The following is a 26,782-nucleotide window of genomic DNA, read 5'->3' on the forward strand; positions in this document are numbered from 1 at the left end:
AGTGTAGGATTTCAGCAAAGTTGAATCCCACACAATACAAAGCAATGGGCATAACATGTTAAATAAATTGGGCTACAGCTAACAAAATTAATTGCAACAGTTAGAATTAATATCAGATGCATGGCTTTATTTTCCCCTTTGTCTATAATTCACATGCATAACTTAATATTTTGATCTTTTAATTTTAGAGCAAGCACTTACAAGGTTATGCAAGATTTAAATAATAGCCAAGACAAATAATAGAAAATGCATTTTATTTATATGGAAAAAGCTACAGTAAGATTTGTAAAAGGTCTATGAGAATATTATGTTGCCAACAGAGGGGGAAAAAATCAGTCATGAATAGCAACAAACAGAACAGTTACATCTTTCTACATAGCAGTGCAATTAGTTCACATTGCAATAAAATTAAGTCAAGTATGCAACAGAATAAAAAAAACCAAGTGTTTCTCCATAATCAGCATGTTAAGAATTACAGTGCAAAGATCATTTTAGGTTTTAAGAAATCTGCAATCAGTCTCTATAATAGCCCATAGGGAGCAACACCTCATTGATTTCATTACTAGCAGTTGTATCATGTCAATACTGTGCTAAAGGGAAAAAAGTCTAAATGAATTAATTTGCATGGTAAATAAAATATATTTAGTCTATACAGTAAAAAAATACAAATTATATAACAACTAACAGAATGAAATTTTGAACGGACTCATGAAATTGACAACATATCTTAAAGACACATACAGTATTTCTCATGTAAAGCATCTAGTTTTTCAGCAAAAAATAAGTTGGTTCCTTTACAACTGCATTAGGGATCTTGTAGCTGAAGATGCAGAAGTCCAAGAGTCTTAAAAACCACAATAAATGTCTTTTGCAAAGCATACAAAAAGGATAAATAGTCTCATCACAGTTTTAAGATTATTTTTGGAAGTTTGTTTTTTCTTGCTCCAGAAACACTTACATGGGTAAAAATTAAAAAGGGCCTCATGGTACATTGAAACAGTCAACTGTGCTCCATTTACTTCTAATTTTGAAAAAACCTAGAATTTACAGTACTCTGTGGTATATATGAAAAAGTCTTCACAAGTTTACATTGCATATTTCTGAGTCCATTCTCTTGCATGTCTGTTGTATCTGTATGTATAGAAAGAAGGCATTTCAATGAAGATAGGTATATATATGATCCACAGCATCTATGTAAGTACTCAAATGATGCTTTACTGGCTCTTTACCTTTTGGGATTGATTATAAACTTGTGAAATATAAAGAATGTTTTACATAGCAACTCTCTTTCCTCAAGAAACAAAATACGTAATTCATAGCATATAGATACACATGCTCAGTTTTGGAGCTACCTAAAAAAATAAAGTCTAACCACAGCAGTCTTCGATGATTGCATTAAAATGTAAGAAATCTACAGTTTGTGCATATGTAATCAGTCTTTTGCTAATAGTTCTACAGTGCACTAAACAGTGCCAAAATCAACAACTCTAGCATACTTATGACTATTAGAAACACATTAGCTAATTAATACAGGCAAGTAGTAGGTCATTAAAACAATGCACACCATATACTGAAGCACAAGATTATTTTATTCCACCATCTGTTTCTCAATGTCAACTCTATTTTGGCTGTAGAAATTCACTTTACAGTAAGTTAATTTAAACAAGTTTTTAAAGACTTTTCCTAGAAGAAAGGTAAGAATTGCATTAAAGCTAATTACATATCATTAGACTGAACAAGGTCAAATTATTAATGTCATTATTAGAAAGTTATTTCCAAAATATCATTTAGGTATAAAAGGTCTTATTGAACTAGGTCAAAACCTAGGAAGTTTTTTTTTTTGTAATTCTCCTTATAGTTGTCAATTAGTGTCACAACTAACAACATATGAACTTTGACACTCAAAAGGGAAGTAATCATGCTTCTCCGAAAGTATCATTTGACTGGATTTCTATCCTTGGGCCTTTTCCTTTTCTCTTCCTTTCTAAGGCTGGCCAGAACTCCCAAATCTAGGAGTTTGGGGACTGCCAACTCTCTCCATGCCTTGGTAGCAGCACTTGGGTATATTAAACACCTGACTGTAGGCTCTGTAGCCTCTTGTGCCCCCACCTGTTAGTTCCTTCTTCAAATAAAAGGTTGAAGCAAGAACTTTTGCAAAACCTAATTGCCTCCCTTTAAGATGCCAATATATGTAATTAGTGCACTAACTGCAGTAGTCTCCATAATCTGCAAAACACATGCTAATGGAACATAACTCCTTGGACTTTAAGTTAATATTGGTAGAAGTCGGTGTATAGCATAACCAGAGTTTAGTCAGCCATAACTTTCACAGACCAAATCTGAGAGGAGATAAGTTTAATAGAAAGCCAACCAAAGGATAACTTCAATGAAGCAGAGTTACAGGCAAATTTTCCTCTCTCAAACCATTCCATACCGATTGGATTCTTAGTCCTCACTCTAAAGAGGGAGTCTCCATAAACCAAGAGATTCTCCAAGGAACTGTATGGGAATTTCCACACCACCTTAAGAAATGTGGAGACTTTTCAACACCACTCCCCCGCCCCCCAATCAACAACAGGAGGAAGAAATATTGAGTAAATGAACAGGCAAAGGCTGAGCCCTGGTTTCTTCATCTTGAGAACAATAGGGTTTGTATTATAAGGTAGATATACAAACAAGTTCAAATATTGGGGCAGGTGCTTGCAAAATGGGTCAGACAATTTGATTACACCAAACATCATAACTGGCAAGAAAAAACATCTTAGCAGTCTGCAAAAATATCCACTGCATGGACAAGGAAGACTGTTTCAGCAGAGGAATATCCTTTAAGACGACCATAACCTCCATCTAACATAAGCAAAGACCCCAACACAACTTGACAAATAGAACAGTTTTCAAATTGAAAACAATCTTCAGTTACCTTCAGAAAACTGTGCCCAGTGGAGGAGGAACTACGGCCCATCTGCAGGTGTACCAAAAAGTTCCTGAATGGATGAGTATTAAAAAGCTAAATCGGATTCTATCTGTAATATGTAGATGACAGTCAATGTCACACATTTTCCTGGTAAGTACCTTTCATCTTAGTGCTGCTATTAATGAGTATTATTGCAGCAGGCACACACAAGCTTGTTCACATGTTACAAGCAGTTGTGATCTCTTCCAGATATTCCATACAGGCTCTAGAGATCCTGGACCAATGAGTGTAACTGATTAAGGTAATAAAGAAAAGGCCCCCGAGGCTACCAACAATTAGCATAAACACCACGAGTGAAATACTGCCCCACTGAAGTCAATGGCAATACTCCCAATGACTTGAATAGGGCTAGGATTTCAGCCAGAATCAAAGGTAGCCAACATGCATCCCAAACACAACATCCACCAACCTAATAGTGTCTACCAAATACTCGATCCAAAGAGTGAACAATATGAATTTGTGGAATCTGGAAGGGCTTAAGACCATCACTAAGAGCAAGACATTGCGTTTACTGCATCTTCACTGATATTATGTATTGTGTTTTCAGGCCCACTAAAATGCTCTTATGTGGTTCAGATGTCACAGGTACTCGAATACTGTTGCAGAACACAGTTTAGGGCATATGCTGCAACAGAGTTTCAATATGTCTGTTTTAGCAAAGAGTCAGACCACATCCTGGACTTGGACTATCCAAACCAAGAAACAGTATGTCCCACAGGACCTCTAGGAAGAAAGTTCAATCTCCCAACTACTTTGAGCACCCTGGTGTGGAAGACTGGTGCACCTCCAAGTTACTCTGTTATCACATCAATTGTTCATTAGAGTAGTCAATCATTCCACCATTTGGAATGACTGTTAAAACACTCAGATTGTGGTTATAGGACCAATGGATCCATATTCCTGCTGAACGTAAGAAAAAGGTTTAGAAACAGGAATTAGAAGAAGGAAGCATATACAGATGTTCCTGTCTCATTGGAAATAAGCAGCTTTACTTGTGGAGGAGATTGTCTCAAGTACAAGCTCTCTGAGATACAGAGCTCCTCCTCTGCCTTCTCCCCACCCCCTGAGCTACCACCACCTGGCTCTTCAAGCCACTCTCACAGTGCTAGTGTCTGATACACCAGGGGAAAGCTCCAGAGATTCAAAGACACTGGCATTCCAAATTTACTCCAGGGAACCTTTTGGAAATTCCCAAATCTGGTCTGCAATATTCTGAGGGCCCAGAGCCTATAGCCACCCCCATGTGAAGTGCCCCATAGTGTGCCAAGGCATCAACTTCCTGAGATATCCAGAGACAATCCTCTAGAGTCTGAAATGCTCAGAGAATTCATATTGCACAGCACTGTTCTGGAGAGAAGCTTCCACTCTGTGCCAAAGACCTGGAGACTCAGCTGACCACAAAACACTGGTACCAGACGTTCCCGGGGCTACAGCCATGCAATGTACTTGGATCACAGTGCTTCAAGCCACCCCATGGCAGGGATGTGTAACAGAGTGCTGCCTGAAACCATCAAAATTCAGCTTTGGGAGTTCCAGGCGCGCTTTGAGAACAAGACTAAGACCAAAGAGTAGGAATCCAGTCAATATGATACCTTTAGAGATTAAATCCTTTCAATTTAAATCTCTTCTGCACCAGAAGTATGCACTACTGCAGCCACTAATTGCCTAGGTTGCCATCCAGATACAAGCTATCCCACCAGTTCTAAATTGAGGTCAAGGTGAAGAAAGGTCTATTTTTGCTGTAGGATTTTCTTGTTTGTTAGATGAATGTGGCTATGGAAAAAACTTCTCAATATTTTCTATATTTTAGACAGAAGTTGTATTTGGGAAATCAAATGTCAAAATTTAATATCCATGTTCAATATCTTTTAACCTTTTAGCAGAGGCATAAGTCTAACAAGTCTTTCATAACAGGACCAACATCCCATCTCAAATAATATATTCTGTTATTTGTCCTCATGTAATTTAAAACTAATGTAAACATACAAAAGAAGTGTCAAGGTTGTATGTACAGATTTGTGCACTAAAATATTAGGAAATATCAATGTTGATTTGTGTAACCCTACAGTCTACTAAAGTGGTTTAGTTGAAGTTATAAAATTATTACATGGGTTCTTGTTAAAATTCTATTGTTTAAAGGCTTAGCTATGTATATCTTTGGTATACCTAAGTTTTGAGAGCATATATGAAGAGAATGTCTTCGAAGAATGAGAGGGAACGTTTTATGTGTAGCAGATTAAAAGCAAGCCTCTAAATATCAAAAAGTTATACTTACTTTTCCTTGTCTGACTTGTAGATTTGTGCAATATCTGGTACTAAAGGGTCATCAGGATTAGGATCACAAAGTAAGGAGCATATGGACAATAAAACTAAAAAAAAAAATAGATTAAGGAAGGGATTACTGCTTTGTCTTATTTTCTAGAATACCTTACTATATACAGTGATAAATTTTGGGAAACAAATGCACATCATTCGTATTAAATCTTTATACTACAAGTCTGCCCAGAAACCTCACTCAGGATCATGGTCCCATTCTGCTCAATGCTGTACAGACATACATGAGGATATGGTTCCTGACCCAGAGAGTGTACACTCAAAGAACTTGATGCAAAATACAACAAACCATGCAGACCCATGTGCCTGTGAGGAATTCATTGCAGGACTTAGGCCTTAGAAGTGAAACTGACAATTTTGACTTACACACGTTAAAGAAAACTACATACGGTCATGTGAACATTTTATCAGACTGTAAGCCATTTTGCTTTAAAACCAATACAATTAGTTTCTTATTGAGAGAGACTGACTTTCTGACAGAGGGCTTAGGGCAGGGTCACAGGATCAGCATGTACTAATTACAGATGCATCTATTTTATGTTCTGTGTCACTATCGTGCAACACCAGATTTTAGTGTATTTTTTCATTTTGTAGCCATCTTAGATTTATTTTCTCCAGTAAGACTGCATATGAAAATTTTCACCCAATTTGAATACACTAGGTATTAGATTTTTAATTCTAAACACTACAAGTTTTGCCACAAACAGATGTCAGTACTAATTTCTTGGCATTCTCAGGCAGATTTAATTTTACCACATTAAAAGTAGTATTAAACTGAATTCAAAATGATATTTTGGGCTGTGGCAGTTTCAATCATTTTGTGCTGAAGTTTTTGGCACTTACTAATATCAACATAAGACACTAATATTTGACAACTCAAGTTGCTTGACTGGTCACATTGAGCAGTGACCACTTTAGCAGACATATGGTCACATCAAAGTCCTTTAATCCTGCTCAGCAAGAACATATGTGCAAGTGAAAACAAAAACTTCCATCAACCATTCAGGTGAGGCACCAGTTTGAGATATGCAACATATACGCACATGAACGAAATTAAGACTATAAAAGCATTCTACCTAAAGTGTGAACCAGGGGACAGACCACTCACCACTACTAATAAAAGAGCATTTAAGAAAAACATGGAGTGTAGCCTTTAAATCTGAGACAATGATAAGATGCAAATGGCTGACATCTTTTTTTTCCTCCCTTTTTTTTTTTTTTTTTTTTTTTTTTTAATATGTCCTCTGACATTAATAGGGAACAAGACAATGGTTGCTCAGTGACAGGACAAGTGGCCAATTTATACAGAAAGCTGCAGATCGAATATACACAAGATGTTCCTTACGCATCTACCCCGCAATCAAAGTAAATTTAGAGACTTTTTATGTAGCTATTGAGTCTGTCCTGCACAGAATTGGGGTGTGTGGGCAGCAGCTGCATTATACAAGAAGCTATAATAGCTGCACCTGAATGGAGCAATTTAGATCAGATGAAGACTAACAATTTTGTCTTGTTCCAACTGAAAATGTAATGACACTATTCTAAAAGGAGACATTGTTTAGGGCGTTATTAAGTACCTAAGGAAACATTACATTGTTTAACCCTGTACATTTTTAAAGAAGTTCCATCATTAATAGTTGGATTGTATTTTATATCACTATATACAGAGTGTCAAGGAAATGAGTGGGTAAGTGTAATGAGTAGTATGGATGAGAAATGAAAAGCAGTTCTGGTGCCTACACTTGAAGATACACACACCTTATGTGAAACTCCTACAACCCCAATAATATGAAGAGCTGTGCCAGGCAAAACTATCTAACCTCAGCCTTACTGTTCCAAGAGTAACATGCTTCAAAACTTGAAAAAATCTGAATGCTACACTAGATTGGTTAGATAATTCAGCAGTTTTATTTGCTGAAGATTTGAGGGCCAACAGACTGTGCAATCTCACACAAGAATGTGATATAGTCAGAACAGTTTCCCTTACCCCCACAAAAGCATAATTAAAAGGCTAGATTTACCCCACAAGATGATGATTCAGAGCCAGTCCCGATCACCACCCTAAATTCATCTATTTATGCTAACATGTAGCAAGGATCTCCAAAGCAGTGAGCCATCTGATATTTTAGATCTGCCTCAATACCAAGCCATGGATAAAGGACAGGATGGGTGAAGGATAGGATTTTCCATTTAATTGGAATCTCCTTGCTTTTGTGGGTTTACGATAAATCAGAAAACATACAGTTTACTCTCTCCTTTATATGCGCATGTAGTGAACGTTTTTTATACACTACATGCGCATATAGAGGAGAGAGTAAACCTATTGTTTTGTGATTTATTTTTTTTTTATATATACACACACACACACACTACAGAACTCCCCATGATATACCAGCTACCCTCCCTTGGAGCACCCCCTGGAAGCCCTTTGTGCAATCATAGTTATGTCTCTGCCTCAGTTTCCCCTGGTGCGCTTTCGATAAGTTCAATGAGGCTTGTATTCAGTGAACAATGCCCTTACAGGGGTCTGGGTTTATTTAATCAACGGCCACACGTGGTATGCAAACAAGCCTCTCCTTCTGCCAGAAGTCCCCAGGCTTCTCTGCTGCTGACACCTCTGAAGTCTCTCCCTTGCTAACTCAGGGTCTCTCAGGCCTCCCTCCCTGGGAAGCTTTACTGTCTGTCTCCTCTGGCACATTCTGGGTGTGGTTCCTCTCCCCTGCTCTGCGAGGAGATTTTACTGGGAATAGTCTCCTACCCAGCCCCATTTAGGAACAATCTCAAGAGCTTTCTCTCTGTATTCTGGGCTCCTACCTGAGCCCTCATAATCCTTTATAAGGCTCAAGTGTTCCTTAACTAATTAAACAACACCCAGCTACTTCTCCAATTAACTATTCACAGACAGATCTGTGTTAGCTTATCCTCCTTAACTGAGCCAGTCACAGGGAGGCAGGGTGCCTGACCACTCAGAGCCAGCGCCCATGACACCTCTTTAATGTTAAAATACTAAATACAATGCCTACATGTAAATTCTTTTTCCATTCCCAGCGTCCCACACTTAAGTGGCACAACTTGAATAATAGTTGCTAGTCATATATATGATTCACTGACTAATGTGACATCTGAAGTGTAAAAAAGGTTGCATGATCTGAAAGAGTCAGGAATCTTGTGGAATTTCCCATTTAAAATACTGTGTAGGATAAAAGTTCTTGCTACTGCTGTTTTCCAGCTACTGTCAGTGTAGGAATACACAGTAAGGCTGACCTAAAAATGCCATATTATCATCAAAATGTTCACCATCATTACTATTACAGATGCATAAAATCATTAGCACGTCTATGGAGTTACCTTTTGATACAGTCAAAGCTGGTGACCACTGTGACCTCAGGATATCAAGGCAAATACTCCCATTACTGTTTATGTTTGGATGGTATATTTTTGTTGTGAAAGCAATCTGTGAACAACAAACAAAGAGGTTAGCTTCAAGCTCTGCTTATTACAACTGGCACCATAAGTGTTGCCCCTTTAATATCCAGTCATTTATTTTTAGAGTTGCTACTCACAGAAGTAACACAATGTGGACTTTTATCACCACTAATCATAGAACCATAGAATATCAGGGTTAGAAGGGACCTCAGGAGGTCATCTAGTCCAACCCCCTGCTCAAAGCAGGACCAATCCCCAATTTTTGCCCCAGATCCCTAAATGGCCCCCTCCAGGATTGAACTCACAACCCTGGGTTTAGCAGGCCAATGCTCAAACCATAGCCTATTGTACAAATATCTGACCCTATAACCCAGTTTTAACATTTGGTCTGCTATATTAATCAATATGAATAGGTATTTGACTTTATTGCTTTTAACTCAAAAAATTGGGTTTTAAACAGGTAAGACACAGAAACAAAGCCCCAACCTAGGACTTTTATAACACTTTTAGGACAATTAAGTATTTACCTTTGGTGGTTTGAAAGGATAGTCTGTTGGAAAATGTACTGTGAGAAAAAACACTCCCCCTTGATATGCACTATCAGGCTGTAAAAGACAAAAAACAGGATTTATGCTACTGGGTTTTTTTTAAGGGTCCTTTCTGAATTTAAAGAGCCTTCTCAAAACTATGGCAACTTTGGCAAAATCTATTCACCAACACACAATCTATTCTATTATGGCAAAATCTATTCACCAACACACAGCCCAAGTATGCGGGCATTGTGCTGGGAAGGCATGCGGCTGACAATGAGGGATGGAATCCTCCCCCAAGGCTGTGGAGCAACAGCGGAGCCATCCCTGACCACTACTGCAGAAACCCACACCCTACTGAACATCACTTTTTGGGAGAAAAAAGAGAGAAGGAAGAATGTTTGGCTGGTGAATCTACTTACTTGCTGATCCACCAGCTCCAAGCTAGCTCCCCCTGCATGTTTGGGCAGCGAAGTGCTCCTGGAACTCAGTTCCATGGCAGCACAGAACCTCTGAGCAGGCCCTCCTTATCATGCCCTCTGTGCAACAGAACCACAATTACTCTGCTACAATCAGGGCCTTCCTCCAGCTTTAAGCCACAAATATACTTACCTTCGGAAGGGATTTCTCTTTGCAGGTGCAAAGAGTAGGGTTTTCCAGCATTACTCAGCTGATCATGACGACATCAGGGAGTTTTTAAAACACACAACATCTTTGTGACCTGTACAATCTGTGAACATGCATTTTGTTAGAGAACATGTGCACAGGTTTAAGTCCAGGTTGCACACAGTTAAAAGAGAAATATCTTTCTGTTGCAGTCATCTGTTGAGGAAACCCTTCATTTTCATAATTATGAAGGAAAAAAACCCCAAGATTAGGCGGTTGAGGGCCTCAAAGCTAAAGCATCCCTGTGACTTCTGACTAAGAAAAAATAATAGTTTCGAATTTCTTTGGTATCCTTAATGTAATTGCTAAGAATCTGATGCCTGCAACAAAATAGTGCAAGTACGCTGGCTTCTCAGATTCCCTATGTAGATCTAAGGTGGCCTGTTGCTCTTTGTTTTGGAGGAGAAGGGGAAAAAAATATCTATCTTAAAAATCACCATAAATATCATTTTTACTTATTTAGGAAAGAGTGCCATAGGGAAAGCCATGTGAACACTTCATGTAAAGATTTCAAATGAAGAAATTTTTCAGTAAGAGAAAAGTTTGAAAACAGTACTGCTAAGAAGTCAGTATTACGTAATACCAAACCAAAAGTGGTTGTCACAATACTTCTAGCTAGGAATAAGACGACAGTTTGCATGCATACTAAATGGACCTGTCCATCTTAAAAGCTTTTAAGATCAAACAAATTTAACATTGATGAAGAGGAAAAACAAATTTACACTGCGTTTGGCATGTACCACATATAAAAATTCAGAATGAAGACAATCCTTTACTTAATCGCTTAACGTTGGAGAACTAGGCTTGGAAGGATTAGATTTTTATTGGTAAGTGTCAATTTCACCAAACACATACAAACCAACAAAAAATATTTCCATCAATACTAATCAAAATGTACAGATAAACAAGTTGAGAAAACTGCTGCTTAAGAACTTATGAAAGTTTGATTTAAGATATTCTCTTTGTATATTTTGACATGTGATATTGACAATTTGTGTTTTAATGGTTAGAAAGCTTTACCTTAACCAGGTAAGTGAAAGTTTAAATTGATAAAAATAAAAAGATGCTTAAAATAATTGTCAAAATGATAAAAAAAGAATTCTGCCAAATCTACAACTCACATACTGTACCCTGATTTATAACACTACACAAAGGCTCCAATAGTTAGATTATGAACTCTAATGTTTTTTGTAGGGCTGTCAAGTGATTAATCACACTGTTAAACAATGGATTACCATTTAAATGTTTTCTACATTTTCAAATATACTGATTTCAATAACTACACAGAATACAAAGTGTACAGTGCTCACTTTATATTTTTATTACAAATATTTGCACTGTAAAAAACAAAAGAAATAGTATATTTTAATTCATCTAATACAAGTACTGAAGTGAAGAGAAAAGGAGTACTTGTGGCACCTTAGAGAACTAACAAATTTATTTGAGCATAAGCTTTCATGAGCTACAACTCACTTCATCGGATGCAATCTCTATCATGAGAGTTGAACTTACAAATGTAGAATTATGTACAAAAAAAATCTGCAATCAAAAATAAAATAATGTAGAAAACTTTAGAGCCTATAAAGTCCACCCAGTCCTACTTCAGCCATTCGCTCAGACAAACAAGTTCGGTTACATTTGCAGGAGATAATGCTGCCTGCTTTTTGTTTACAATGTCATCTGTCATTCTATTGTAACCAGCGTCACAAGATATTTACATGCCAGATGTGCTAAAGATTCATATGTCCCTTCATGGTTCAACCACCATTCCAGAGGATGTAGGTCCATGCAGTTGACAGGTTCTGCTCAATAATGACCCAAAGCAGAGCAGACCAACTCATGTTAATTTTCATCATCTGAGTCAGATGCCACCAGCAGAAGATTGATTTTCTTTTTCGGTGGTTCAGGTTCTGTAGTTTCCGCACCAGAGTGTTGTTCTTTTAAGAGTTCTGAAAGCATGCTCCACAACTTGTCCCTCTCAGATTTTGGAAGGCACTTCAGATTCTTAAACCTTGGGTCGAGTGCTGTAGCTATTTTTAGAAATCTCACATTGGTGCCTTCTTTGCATTTTGTCAAATCTGCAGTGAAAGTGTTCTTAAAATAAACATGTGCTGGGTCATCATCCAAGACTGCTATAACATGAAATATATGGCAGAACGCGGGTAAAACAGAGCAGGGGAGACAATTCTCCGCTAAGCAGTTCAGTCACAAATTTAATTAACAAACTATTTTTTTAACGAGCATCATCAGCATGGAAGCATGTCCTCCAGAATGTTGGCTGAAGCATGAAGAGGTGTACAAATGTTTAGCATAGCTGGCATGTAAATACTTTCCAATGCTGGCTACAAAAGTGCCCTGCGAACGCCTATTCTGACTTACAGGTGACATTGTAAACAAAAAGCGGGCAGCATTATCTCCCGTAAATGTACACAATTTTGTTTCTCTTTGTGATTGGCTGAACAAGAAGTAGAACTGAGTGGACCTGTAGGCGCTAAAGCTTTACATTGTTTTGTTTTTGAGTGCAGTTATGTAACCAAATAAATAAATAAATAAAAATAAAATCTACATTTGCAAGTTACAATTTTACGATAGAGTTTGCAGTACAGTATTTGTATGAGGTGAACTGAAAAATACTTTTGTTTATCATTTTTACAGTGCAAATATTTGTAATAAAAATGATATAAAGTGAGCACTGTATACTTTGTATTCTGTGCTGTAACAGAAATCAATATATTTGAAAATGTAGAAAAACATCCAAAAATATTTAATAAATTTCAATTGGTATTCTGTTGCTTAACAGTGTGATTAATCGCGATTAATTTTTTTAAGTTAATTGTATGAGTTCACTGCGATTAATCGACAGCCCTAGTTTTTGTTGTTGTTGTAACTGTACCTGTAAAAGTTAGCTACTGGTTGAAAGTTAGTATCTAGAGAGATACTTTACCCCTCCAGACTTGTCATTTGAAACATAGTCAGTGTGCAATATTTACCTTGAGTGGACGCAAAAGTAGCATACAAGTTATCCTACTTCCAGACATGGGACATTAATTCTGAAAGTGAATTTTAGTCCTGTGCTTTCTACAGTCCAGCAGGAAATTGGAGCATTGAAATATATGTCATTTTTCATATGTCTCTCAATATCAAGTGCACTATGCGAATATCATGGCCTTCCCTAATGCCAGATATGGATGGAAGATGGACTGAAAAGGGATCTGTTCCCATTCTCCACTAGATAAGTATATCTTCATTCTTGTGCAAGTTCAATACATGGAGAGAAAAGAATGTTTCTGCTACAGGATATTAAAGGTGAACTGAAAAGGGCAGGGAGCCGGATGAGGGTGTGTGTTATTCAGGTCATTAAGGTAATTCACTATTGGGACAAATTCTAGATTTCTTTTAAAAGATTTCCTCTACTTCCTCCATTTTTTGTGCTGAACAAGCCTCACAGCATTGTTAATGGGGACATTCACCACATACATTTCATCAGAACTCTACGTCCCTTCACAGTTTTGCCGTTCACCTTTCAGTAGTGCAAAGGGGGTAGAAGAAAGGAAGCAGTCATTAAATCAGAAGGGTAGCTTCAGCTCATGTGAATATGAATCCGCTATTGATAAAGCAGGCCCAAGTCAGTCAGTCACAGAGCTTGTGGGTCAGTGGCAAGTCGGATAAAACCACCAAGAGACAATGTCAGACAACAGGTTCTAATGTTCCATTGGTAGGTTAAGACCTAATCCTTTTCCTGAGGAGGCAGGAGTTGTATTTAAATATGCTGAAACAAGTTGTCCCAGAGTAGTCACAACTCCCTTTTTCTCCTTTTCACCCTGTAATGCTGTTGCTCACCTTCTTGTCATCAGATTTGGCTAGGGCCTCAGTTTCCCCTGTTGGCTCGATGGCTTAGCCCTCCAACGGAACCAAAAATCCTCTCTCTGTGGTAACAAAAAGTCCAAAAGGAAAGACATCTGGGCTATGATCCCCTTATCAGGGTCTGGGTAAAACATCTCTTCCCTCAGAGGTTCACTCTATGTATTTCTCCCAAATATTCCTTTGCTCAGATCTTCTTCAGGCTTCCTTTTCAGGCTTCTTTCTGTTCTTAAGCACTTTTCCTTTGACAAAGTTAGCACTTTTGCCCTTCCCTAACCACCTACTGGGGAGAGAGCCTTACAGCAAATCCTAACATCTCCCAGACCTCCTTCAGACTGAGGAAAGCAGATCCGTTATATACAGCAGCCTATGGTTTCCATGATTGCTGTACAACAAGTCAAAACATTGCTGTTTTTGGTAGAACCACATCACAGGAATGGGAGGAACTTTAACCCTTTAAAGACCCAAGCGCACCCTGTGCCACGACAATTCTATTTAGAACTACTAAATGAATTACTATAATGGTTTTCCATTTGGACTGATGAAGCTAACATATAACAGTATTTAACTGATCATCCCTGGGGAAAAAGAGAAACAACACACAACAGGCTTTTCATTTAGGAAACAGAATAGTAAACCAAAGGTTCTATGTAGACTGATGTTGTTTACGGTTAAATTGTTTTTAGTTTCAAGAGGAAAAGGAGGGATTTTTTAAGTTTTACTGAAAGTGAAAGTTAAGTGTGACAAAGTAGGTGGAGTATGTAGAATACTTTAAGTACTAAACTACTACAATAGCAAAAAGTTTCCCCCAAATATTTAACCTGAATATCTGATAGTTTAATCCAAGACTATGGTGCTTATAGGTGTGCAAATGCTTGTATGAAATGAATCCTTTCCACAATCAGAAAAGTCAATACCTCAGGCCTACTTTCTAAGGGGTTTAAGATTATTTCAATTATATGAATTACATACTTACAGGTCCCATAATAGTTGCTTGCCAGTGGAACACTGAAAGACAAAACACATTAAGTTTTTAGACAATTTTTCTCCTCCCTCAACTGACAAAAATATACTAAGACCTTTGCAGTAAATGATTAAGAGCTTACAGTCATCTCCAACAGGCCCTGCAGAACAGTGGGCAGGTGGGTCACGTTGCAGATCACTTAGTTCCTATGAAAAACATGAAAATATGGTAAATGATTAAAAATATTTACAAGGAAGAATGAGGTAACTAAGAATCAAGCCAAATTCAGTTCTAATCATACTTAGATTAAAATAAGACATCTAGGACATTTAAAACCAAAAAACAATAGAAATGTAAGTGCCAGTGAAAATGGAAAGTTTTCCCAAATAAATAAACATTCCTTGCAGTGTTTGCAACTCAAGAACTGCAGTACTGTGCTACTGACATGTAAAATAGATCTGCAAATTATAAATAAATCAACTCTACAGTGAAATGTCAAGCGTAAGATGAAAAAAATTAAGATTAAGTGTTATTTTAAGTTCAATTATTTAAAGTATTAAGGAAAAATTTTAAATGCTTAACTGAGTGTTCCTTTAACTTTGCAATGTTTTGCATAACCTAATCTTGGCCCCATCCATCCATGTACATTAACTGATTTAAACTAGTTTGTAAAATGTCTGATTTTCCCAAAAGGTGCTCCACAAATGTACTGTTATTAAGAATACTCATAAATGAGCCTGAAAGCTAACAGAATTTAGCCTCCCATTGATATTTCTGGATAAACAGCTTCTTTACTTTCGTAAATCTTATTTTTCAGACTTACAAAACAAGAAAGGTTAAAATTGAACAGAAATCTTCATAGAGTATTTTACAAGTATGATATTTTTCATTACGAAAGGGTATAAAGTCAATCTTGGCTAATTTACCCTTCCTTGCTGTTCATGTTTTTATTTTAGTCCTTAGATATAGCCTTTCCAAAGGGGAATATTGCATATGTCTTCCTTGTCCCTAGCTACTATCAACAGTCCTCCTTATTGGAGGTTGTGACAACCACCCTCTTTTTTTAAACACTCCTGCTGGGTAACCACCTGCTGTTGCTGAAAGCCACTATCAGTGCCTACTGTATTCATGTTCAGTTAATAAAAATGGAATATAAATTAAAAAGCGTAGAAACAAACTCAATAGCTGCCAAGGGTGTAAGAGCTCATGAACAAATTTTTGGGATGGAAAATAAAGTTAGTTGTTCCTTAAAATGAGACTATAGTAATTTATTAACAACAAAGGATACCCAAGGGCATGAGCACTGGATTCACACATTTCAGCTGATGGAGGCACTGCCTATTGTATACTGAGCAAGCGATAAGGGGTTTATGAAGCATTGCATTTCTTGTTTGTATTGTAATTAAAATAAATTTATAGTTACTTTCACTTCATGGGAAGAAATTAAATGCAATATTCCCTTCAAATAAGGTGTCACCATCTCCTATTCTAAGAAGTCAGTGTTCAATCAGCATGCTTAATTAGCCAATGGTTGATTACAGAAAGACTGCTGAAACATTTAAGATGAATAGCTCATTTTAAATTGTACTTTCAATATCGGTTATTATAACCAATTGTTCTGATAATGTGGGCACATGCCATAAAATCCTTTAGTCTAGATACTCTAATTAGAGATCAGCCCTAGAATTTCTGGATTCAAAGAAGTGTTCTATTTACACAGTCCTATCTTTTTTGCTGAAGAGAAAGACTAACAAAAGACTGAAGTCCATGCCATCAGCCAACATCATTAACAGGATTAGTTTTCAGAATTTTTATACCAAAAGAGATTAGAAATCCCACTTTTCCTCCTCCTTGCCCCAATATTTAAAATCAAAGTGTATGTCCCATGCTTACTATAGTTACACTTTTTATTTTTTTGCTTGAGTGTAATTATATATCACAACCTCACTTTCTATTGATTCCCCCTAGACAGCTACTGGTTTATCTGCTTTTGAAATTAACTTCCCACAAGTGTCTAAATGCATTGCTTATACACTTAACATGAAAATGTAATGATTCTTAATTCTCCATGAATTTAAGAAGCCTAACACAGACTAAGTAACACTTCATATCATGTTGCTTAAATAAAAAACTTTTTACCTTTTTCCCAAGATTATTTTTATCATCCAACAAGTGCATCGTAATTCAATACAAAGAAAACTATTAATGAGCAAACTTTAGATTATGGTTCTCAACAGACAATATTTTCCCCTACACATGTATGTTACTGTTAGGTTAAATGTGAAATTCTAAGCCATAACTCTGCTCCAGGTCAATCAGACAATTATATATTTACATTGGCAAATACAATTTTGCTTTCTTTTTATATTTATTTTGCTAGTTTATAGGAACAAATGAAAACACTTTTTGAATTGTAAGATTCAAATTAGTGGATGATGTTTGACCATTTGCATGCACATGTGATTATATATTGAAACACAGATGTGTTATTTCACTGACAGTTAAGTGTATGAACGTCTCTTTACATTTCAATTTAGTGGAAAAAATAAAGTTGTGTACACTACAAGACTACAACACCCTTTATTTTTAAACTTAGTTACTTCAAAAATGTGTCAAAAGCCACTTATTTAAATTTTCAAAAATAATTTTTCTGAAGTAAAATACATCCAAGTTCCTCCACACTCGAAACAAGAACAGCCAAAAAGAATTTTTCAAGTATTTCCAAATAATTAAGTTTGAGCTATGAACAAGCATCAGAAACCGCATTTCCTCTTGATCACTAGAGGTAAGCCCTGGAAAAATAGTAGCTTATAAAGAAAGTGTCTTCTCAACGAACCCTATAATACATGATAGCCAAAGTCCATGAACAGAGATGAAAATGAAGGGTTCTGAGCACCAACCATAGGACAACAGCTCTTCACAGAAGAGCCATGTGAACAAATTCACTGAGCTACCTAACATTAGATACAGCAAGACCTTACAGCATGCATATTCATACTTAGCACCAAACAGTGATAGCCTCTCCCCAATTTTCAAAGATTTGCTAATTACAGAAGACTCATCTGCAGAACCCCCAAGTCTAGTTTACACTGCAGCACACTACTATACATTATGAAATCAATTAGAACTTACAAGCATCAAGAGTCTCAGAAGTGAATTTTGTATATATTTTATTTGTTTAGTGCTGACTACGTACATGGTGCTGCACAGTACACAGATAACAGGAGATGCTGTTCCTGTCCCAAGGAGCTTCCAGTGTAGATCAGACATTGTGCAGTCTAAATCTATGATTTTGATGACACAAATCTATCAACTCCCTTGTGTCCTATGGCAAAGCAGATCACTGACCAGAGGCAGTCAAGGGGTCCCTATTAGTGTGAGGCAGATTAAAATGCACTCTGGAGTACAGAGAGGGAAATCTGAGGGACTCAAGACAGGTTTGTCACAGAGTTGGGAGCAACTGGTGAAGTTTAGTCTAGTAGTGAGGACACAATGGACAAGCCTTACTGTTCTGCCTTCACTTATTCGCTAATATGTGAGAATCCTTCATTTACAATTATCTCCTGATCATTAGCTTTTGGCTGGTTTGGCTATAGCTCTCCCATGGTGTAGAATACCTCTTTTCAGGTATTAGTTTGCTCTAGGAGCCTGTGTGCTGTACACCTCTGAAAGTGCCTTGTCTGGAAACAGTGTTACGGGATAGATCATCAAGAAAAAGATATGGTACAGCAGAAACTATGATGCTGATACTAGCGAGATGTTAGAGTACCAACACACACTAAAAAAAAAGAAAATATGTTCACTTACTAATGTTCACTATATATTACAGCTCATTTCCTTAGTAGATACTGCCATCTTTAACATAAATGTTATTAGAACTATTAATCTGAGCAGACACTTGATCTCACAGAACTCCCAAGTCCCATAGCTATTTTTAAGATATAAAATTTCTAGCTGTCATAAGAACACTCAAGCTTAGCCAGAGACAGTATGTCTATATAGACATGAATTTCTAAGTGACTTCATTGCATTATCTGCCAGCCCTTTGTTCTTCCCAGAGTTCTTTGAGGTACTTGCTAAAGCTATGAAGACCTCACTGTATTCTATCTGCTCAGAGCCCTCTATATACCCCCATAGACTTAAGGCCCCGCAACATAACCACCAACATTTACAGTAAACCTGAACAGTCACTGAGTTCTAGTTGTCATCTTCTCAGGTGGGCTAAAAATGCCAACTTAAAACTAAATTTTATAAGATACCTTCATCTAGAGTTAGTCTTTTTAGGTTTTGTAATCATGTAGGAAAACTGTACATCATTTAAGGAGACGATGTCAGGGTATTTCATCTTTTTTAACTGGTTTTCCCTTAGTTTAATGATCCATTTGAAAGTGAAATCTGGTTCCTTACCATTTTTCTCATCCATGCATGCTAGTTTGTTATTGTAGTACCATTCATGAAGCTTGGCTGATGACAAAATCCTCTCCACCCCCTTTTTTTTTTTAAATTTCCAGAGGGTGAGGTGTTCAGGGGAAAAGGGGGGAGGGGAAGAGGAAAGAGACCTGAGAATACAAACATCTTCACTTCCCAAACTAGAAGAAAAAGGTGTCTAATTTTGGACCTACCAACTTCAGCTTCCCTTCCATATCTACTTGTAACAGGGTTGGCACCCACCTCTCCTGAGCGCCCCCTCTGGTTGGGTGTGTCCGCAGTCTTTAAACCAGTCCCAGCCCTGCCATCGAGCTGTATCCGCAGGGCTTCCTCCCTGGAGGCAATGGTTTTGCCCACTTAGTCTGGTTTGGCCCCAGTCTTCAGCTTGGGCATCCTGACAATTCAGTCCCCTTCTGGAGGTTTACTGATGTCCAATTGTAGGCCATTTCTCAATGGCCTACGGGAGGGAAACAGGGCCCACCCACTACTCTGGGTCCTGGCCCAGGAACCTTCAGAATAGTAGCCATATGCCACTGTGTCCCTTTCGTAAAACTACCTTCAATTCTCTGGGCCACTTCCCTGCAGCCCCAGCCTTCACCAATGCCTTACCCTTAGCTCAGGGCTCTTCTAAGATCAGGCCCCCTAGCCAGTCAGGAGCTCTTCCTTGCTCCCCACTAGCTCTGAACTGTCCATTGTGCTGCAGTTCCCTTTGCCAGCCAGGAGCCCTTCTGCGCTCCTCTAGCTCCAGTAAGGAACTGAACTGTCTCTGGAGCTCCTTTTTACAGGGCCCTTCTAGCCTGTTTGGACAGCCTCTCCAACTGCTCCGTATCTGGGACGCGTGTGGCAGAACTCTGAAGCCTCCAGCAGGGGGCCTGTGGGCCTCATCCACCCCGTCACACTCCTCCTTTGGCATTTCTTCAGTTATTTCAGATTAAAAACAATTGTGTAGTTAAGATGGTTTATCTGTAGTTAAGACTAACTGATTCTCATCTCCCCCATTTTGAAATACTAATAAGGTACACAGCACAAGCTCTTAGTGTACAAATTTATTCACAAGTCATTCAAGCACCTAACAGATGCTATTCCTTAAAATATTCTGACCATACAAGTTGTGGTATTCACTCCAACACAAGGAAGATTAAAAAAAGATGGATACATAAGGAATGGGATGCAGATTAATGCAGAAAATATAATTCCTTTATGTAAAATTCAATGTTGCAGTCCGCATTTGGATTACTGCATACGGTACTGATCAACCCATCACAAACAAAAGTGTAGAAATGAGAAGGGGTCCAGAAAAGGCTTGGCAAAACTCACGTATAAAAAAAAAAATTAGAGAAGATTGTGACTGTTTATCTTAGAAAGGAGACATAATAAAAGTATATAAGATAAAGAATGATATAGATCAGTGGTTTTCAAACTTTTTTTCTGGCAACCCAGTTGAAGAAAATTGTTGATGCCCAAAATTCAACAGAGCTGGGGATGAGGGGTTTGGGAGGGGGCTGAGGCAAAGGGTTGGGGTGCAGGCCAGGAATGAGGGGTTCAGGGTGCAGGAGGGGGCTCAGGGCTCTGGGGTGGGGGGGTCAGGAATGAGGGGGTTGGGGTGCAGGAAGAGGCTCCAGGTTGCGGGGGGGGGGTAGGGTTGGGACAGGGGATTGGGGTACAGGCTTATCTCTAGTGTCTCCTGGTCCCTACCTGTTCTGACACCATGCTGTGCCCCGGAAGCAGCCAGCAAGTCTGGCTCCAAGGCAGAGGTGTGCAAGCAGCTCTGCACGGCTCTTGCCCACAGGCACCACCCCCACAGCTGGTGCAGAGCCTCGTGGCCCCTCCCCCCCCTTACGAGTCAGACCTGCTGCTGGCCGCTTCCGGGGTCCACCGTGGTGTCAGAAGAGGTAGGGACTACTAGTTTTTACTGGCCGGCCACTCGGGTCCCTGGGTGCTGAGCAAGGCGACCCAGCGCCTTGCATTCTGCAACTCAGTACTGGGTCATGATCCAAACTTTGAAAAACTCAGTGTCTGTTCTCCTTGGCTCATAACACAAGAACAAGGGGTCGTTCACAGAAAGCAAAACATGGCAAATTCGAAATGGATAAAAGGAAATACAGTCAAATTACGTGTTATGTGAAAAAGTAACATTGCCACAGAAATTCAGGCCAAAAATTTAGCAAGATTCAAAAAGGGATTGTAAATTTATATGGATAAGATGATCAACCAGAATTATCATGACTGATGATGATTTGGGGAGGGATATTAAGCCTCATCCTTCAGGGTTTGAGTCAGTCTCCATATATTAGAGATCAGGATGAGACCTAACATGGGGGGCAAAATATCCCAGATCTACCCACTGTTGAGTTCCTACATCTTCTTCTGATGCATCTGATACTGGCCACTGTTGGAGACAGGATGCTGAACTAAATGGACCTGATCCAAGATAGCAATTCCAACATTCCCACTTGCGTGCTGGCTATTGTCATTAAAGCAGTCCCAATTTGTAACGAGGACAGCAACTGGTTAAAAGAGTACTAGAGCAACACCAAAACAACTTTAAATACACTCATACTTTGCATTTATAAAGCACCTTTCATCCAAGGACCTCAAAGCACTATGCTAACATTTTAGTGAACCTTAAAACCCATGTGAGGTAGGCAGGAATTGTTTTCATTTTACAGAGAGGAAAATGATGCAGAGAGGGTTAAATAACTTGCTCAACACAAACACAGTCTGTGGCAGAACAGACTTAGATCTCCCAATTCCCAACCTGTGCTTTAATCTCTTGATTTTACCTTCAGCAGTTGGTACATTTGAAGTCATATCTTCACTAACAGCATGTTAATTGGATACTACAGAACCACCAACCTCCATTTCCACCATCAACCGTAAAGTAATGCAGAAATCAAGCAATTATTCATGTGAACAGAGCAAAATAGTGGGTTAGATGAAAACAACACATTAATTTCACAGCATCAACAATAGCAACATGAAGTACATATCAGTTTTATAACCTTAGATAAGCTATACGTATAAATATTCCGAGCACCCATGTTTCTTACCTTTCATAACAAACATCTCTTTTGTTGCAATGAAAGACTGATTCTGATAGGGCAAGTAGTATTTGGGAAAGAGAGGTGGGTGGCTTTTTTTAGAAGAAGTTTTCTCATTTAAATCCTTGACATTTACAGATGCCATTTACAAACTCATTTGTGATATGTTCAAGGGCCAAATAGGCTGACAATGTTTCTAATTGTGGATCGGATAGAACATTATTGGAAAGAAAACCAGGATTAGTTAGCTATGTTCTCAAAACGTTAAAGTTGTAAGTATAACATTTCTGCATCAGCATAATAGCCTGATACTTTATATGATGGTACTTTACCTTTGACCGAGTGGCTCACAACTAAGGCTATGATGTAATCACGGGTATTTTTAGTAACAGTCATGAACAGGTCATGGGCAAGAAACAAAAAAATCACAGCCTGTGACCTGTCCATGATTTATACCATGAATACTCCTGATTGAATTTTAGGTGGGGTGCTGCCACCACTGGGAGCAGCTGCCCCAGGGGGGCCCGCCGGGGGGGGAGGGGAGGAGAAAAGGGAGGGAGAGGGGTGGCGCCAGCCACAGCTCTGGCCAGCGCTGTAAAGGGAGTCCCAAGGAGGCCAGTGGCCACTCTGGCCACTGCTAGGACCGCTGCTCAGGCAGTCCCCAAGGCCAGCTGCATCAGCTGTTGCTTGGGCCGTCCACGGGGCCAGCTGCCCGGAGCTGCCAGAGCAGAGGCTGGCACCGGAGCCACTCTGGCAGCGGGACCCTGAGTGGCGGGCTGTAGAGCCGCTCCAGCAGTGGCAGGTGTGACTGTCCCTGGAGCCAACTGCTCGGGTAACCCTGGGGTCAGCCATATGGGCCACTGCAGGAGTCACGGAGGTCGCAGGAAGTCACAGAATCCATGATCTCCATGACAAACATGGAGCCCTAGTCATAACAGTATAGCCTTACGCTCAAGATAAGAAATGTGTCAATAGTCAGTTTGATCAATCTCCTGACATTAATGACAAATTAAAAATGGGATATCCTACACATATGCTGTTTCCTTGATTGTTGCGGCCTAACGTATAAATGACTGAAAGAATTCTCCCTCTGCTACACCCTCCCCATCGTTAAACCACAAAACCCTACATTTATGCTTACTTTGCTTGGACATAACAACTGTGCCTTGACCTGGACTGGTCTTTCCTTGGTGCAGAGTTCCTGCTAGATGTCCAGGTTGTATATTTCATGTGATAAAGCTGCCAGATAGAAACATGCTCCTCAGACAGATCATGACAAGATATCCTAAATGACAGCCATCACAGTGGTTAGTAGCAGCTACATTTCCACTGCAGTTGTGTCGGACCTAATGTGGCAGCAGCAGGGCACTTAAGTGGCTTATCAGTAATTATTATTTTTTGTATTATCAAAGTGCCTAGGAGTCTCAATCATGGACCAGGACTCCATTAAGCTAGGCACTGTACAAATAGAGCAAAAGCAAAAAGATTGTAAGCTCTTTGGGGCAGGACTACCTGAGGTCTGGTCTACGCTTAAAAGTTACGTCAACACAATTATAGTGCTCAAGGGTGTGATAAGTTCTGTCACTCACAAAGGTGGTGTTCCTAAAGCGACGGGAAAACCCCTTCCATTGCTCTAGGAAGCATATACAATATCATGCTACCGCAACATAGCTATGGCACTGTAGCCATGCCACTGTAGCACTTGTAACCTAGACATGGCCTAAGTAAGAGAGTCCCCTCTCTTCAAAGTGAGACACTGCTAGCCTTTGCACACAGTATGCAACACCGGGAAGGAAATGATCAACTAAAGTACATAGCAAGCTGCTTTACTGAGCAGGCTCTTATTTACATTTCTATCACATTCAGAGATTTAGGAGAGCAATTCTTACAGAGGGGAACAAGATGAATTAGACCCATACAAAGTCCCTCTGAGATTAATGAAGGATGTATCAGAACTGCTGTGACCCCTCCACCAAAACACTGATCCTGTCTAGAAGCAACATGATCTTCTGGTGAATAAAGGTAAGAGCTGAGAGACAGGAACCCCAAATTCTAGTCTCAGCTCTGCCACTGACCTGCTGAGGAACCTCAGGCCAGTCACTGGCCATACCAGAATTAAAGCAGTTTCTGAAGTGGCATTGAACACAGTTCCCCCTTGTTTACACTTGCAACTAAACTGCATTGTTGACACCTGCTGTCAGCACCACACAATATTTCCTTTGTATAGGCAAGCCTTCAACTGCTTGTTGCCTCAGTTTCCCCAGCTGTAAGATAACTGTAACTGCCCACCTCACCTGGGCCTTGTGAAGGTTAATGTTAAACTGTATCCAGATTGCCATGCAGCTGCGAAGCATCATTACTATACTGTGCTACAAGTAATCCTCCTCCAACCTACAGACTGACATTCCACTTCCATGGGGGAGGAGAAACAAAGAACAGTCTCCCAGAAGCAATAAACTACCGATATCCCCATTGGTATAGCAAAGATATGAAAGCCCCACTACGCCGAGGAGCAGAACTACAGCCAAGATCCAACACCCATTATTCTACCCTTTGACACACGACGTTCTCCTCGGCGCCCATCCAGCCTCCCTTCCCCGAGACAATCCTCCCTCTCCCCTACCACCGGCTTCCCTTCTAGCACGATCCTCCCTCTCCCCAGCTCCCCCGCCATGTAGCCCTTTCCCTGCAGTTCTCCCTCTCCCCCATAACCGCTTCCCCGACACTAGAGCCTCCCTCTCCCCTCACCAGCCCCGCTCCCACAATACGATCCTCCCTTCCCCTCGCACCCCCCCCCCCCCGTGGCCCCGCTCTCCCGCGACCCCGCTCTCCCGCGACAGAACCTCCGCCCGCTCCCACGGAGCCCGGGCTCCCCGCGGCTCAGCCCCAGGCCCGGCGCCCAACTGCAGGGCCCGGCGCGGCCGCACTTACTTTCTGTATCCGCTTCAGCGCCATGGGGGGCGATACTGCGGGCTGGGACGCGCTCCGGCTCGGGGGTCTGGGAGGCGGCGGCGGGCGGCTACTCCCCAGCTGGGCGCGTGCGGTCGCTCCGGACGGAGGCCGGGCTCAGGACGTGAGGGACCGGGACCGGATCCTCTCCGCTCTCACTCGCTGGCTCTTTTGTTTCCGCTTTTACTTATAGACGGAGCCCCGCGCCAGCTGCATTCTGGGGCATGTAGTCCGGAGGCGGGAGGGCGGCGCAGCGCCCCCTACCGTCCCACTGCGGAGCCTGCAGGCCCATGCAGCGGGCAGCAAGAGGGCGGAGGTGGCAATTGCTGCCAGCTGCAGCCCAAGGGGCCTTTACCCTAGGATTAAATGCGAGGAGCAAATTCAAAGCTACAGTTACATCTGCTCCATGGTTATTTCTCCCACAGAGATGTGAAAGGATGGAAAGTGCACACAACCTTAACCCTGGTCCCACCCCCACCAACCAAACCCCTTGGGCACTCAGGTTGCAGTTTGGCCTTGTCTTCTTCACTATGGAACTTTACTCAAAAATTCCAAATGGTTCTCTCTCCCAGATGTTCCAGTGGGAATATTTCAAAAATGTCCCCTGTGTAGACATAACTAAAGAAGGCTATAGCAATGCAAAGACCAAGCTGCACTGATTTTAATGCTGCCACAATATGCAACCAGCCTATCAAAGTAGCAATGCAAGTTCACTTCTACCCTGTCAAAAACATTAATATGATTAAGATGTTTGCTGTTTGAGGATTATTATTTATAATATATAATTTAAGAAAACCATCTAGTAATTAATCATTAGAACAATTTACCACAGATTGTGGTGGATTCTATATCACTGACCATTTTTAAATCAAAATTGGGTGTTTTTCAAAGTGATATGCTCCAAAAAATACTTTAGACCTGTGTTATACAACTAGATGATCATAATGGTCTCTTCTGGTCTTGAAATTAATGAAAACACACAGAGAAAGATTTCACAAAGAAATCTTTTCTCCCATCTTTTGACAGTTATTGCAGTTAAATAACTAAATATTAACAAAACCAGAGTTTTTAATAGTCTAGTTGAACATCTCTTAGCTAGCCACACTCTTGGTTCATGTGAGTGTGAGGTAATAATGCTACTTATTCTCCGATCATCAATAGATTCTCCCAGAAAAAACATGGTAGGCTAGATCTGAAATTCTAATGTAAACAACAAACAAAAAATAATACTTTAAATTTTAGCAGGTCTTTATTGCATAATAAAGAAATAAAATTGGGCTCAGACAATGTTATTTTCCTTTGAATGTCAACTTTAAACCTTGGCCAAGCTACCCAAATTTAAACTAGTTTTGTAAACAAGTCAGTTTAATACAGTTCAAAGAATAAATCAGCCTGGGAAGTAGTTACACTGTTTTTACACCAATGTTAGACCATCTGCACTCTCCTTGAGAAAGTCAGGTCTCATATGACTTGCAAAATTCCTGACACTGTTTACCCTCATCTTTGATCTTCCGAAAAGGTTAAAAACGTAAACATTGAAAGATTGCTCTTCCAGATATACACTTATTTTAATAGAATATTCCAAATTTAGGCACCTGTGGTTATTTTA

The 26,782-nt window shown here is 39.8% G+C and overlaps 1 protein-coding gene across 3 annotated transcripts; it reads right to left on the reverse strand.

Annotated features, from left to right (window-relative positions):
• Positions 1-237: 237 nt before the first annotated feature.
• On the reverse strand, positions 238-25,360 carry UBE2D1 (ubiquitin conjugating enzyme E2 D1). 3 transcript variants are annotated; one of them, XM_073353673.1, is made up of 9 exons: positions 23,366-23,527; positions 14,898-14,961; positions 14,768-14,799; positions 13,771-13,856; positions 9,877-9,994; positions 9,262-9,339; positions 8,657-8,762; positions 5,250-5,343; positions 238-1,131 (listed from the first exon to the last, which is right to left on the reverse strand). In XM_073353673.1, exons 5-9 carry the CDS (start codon positions 9,925-9,927, stop codon positions 1,086-1,088), a joined length of 375 nt encoding a protein of 124 aa, XP_073209774.1. In that variant the 5' UTR covers positions 9,928-9,994; positions 13,771-13,856; positions 14,768-14,799; positions 14,898-14,961; positions 23,366-23,527; the 3' UTR covers positions 238-1,085. The 3 variants fall into 3 exon arrangements, with proteins under 3 accessions (XP_073209774.1, XP_073209772.1, XP_073209773.1); XM_073353671.1 differs by lacking the exons at positions 9,877-9,994; positions 13,771-13,856; positions 23,366-23,527 and adding an exon at positions 25,156-25,360; XM_073353672.1 differs by lacking the exons at positions 14,768-14,799; positions 14,898-14,961; positions 23,366-23,527 and having other exon boundaries at positions 13,771-14,753.
• Positions 25,361-26,782: the final 1,422 nt, after the last annotated feature.

Source organism: Lepidochelys kempii, chromosome 7 (assembly GCF_965140265.1).
Source record: "Lepidochelys kempii isolate rLepKem1 chromosome 7, rLepKem1.hap2, whole genome shotgun sequence".
Lineage (NCBI taxonomy): Eukaryota > Metazoa > Chordata > Testudines > Cheloniidae > Lepidochelys > Lepidochelys kempii.

Coding starts and splice junctions, on each gene's coding strand:
- UBE2D1 (XM_073353671.1), bottom strand. CDS start 25,179: ATGGCGCTGAAGCGGATACAGAAA. Junction 9,340..14,767: donor AAGCAACTATTATGGGACCT/GTAAGTATGTAA, acceptor TGTCTTTTACAG/CCTGATAGTGCATATCAAGG. Junction 1,132..5,249: donor TACAAGTCAGACAAGGAAAA/GTAAGTATAACT, acceptor CTATACATACAG/ATACAACAGACATGCAAGAG.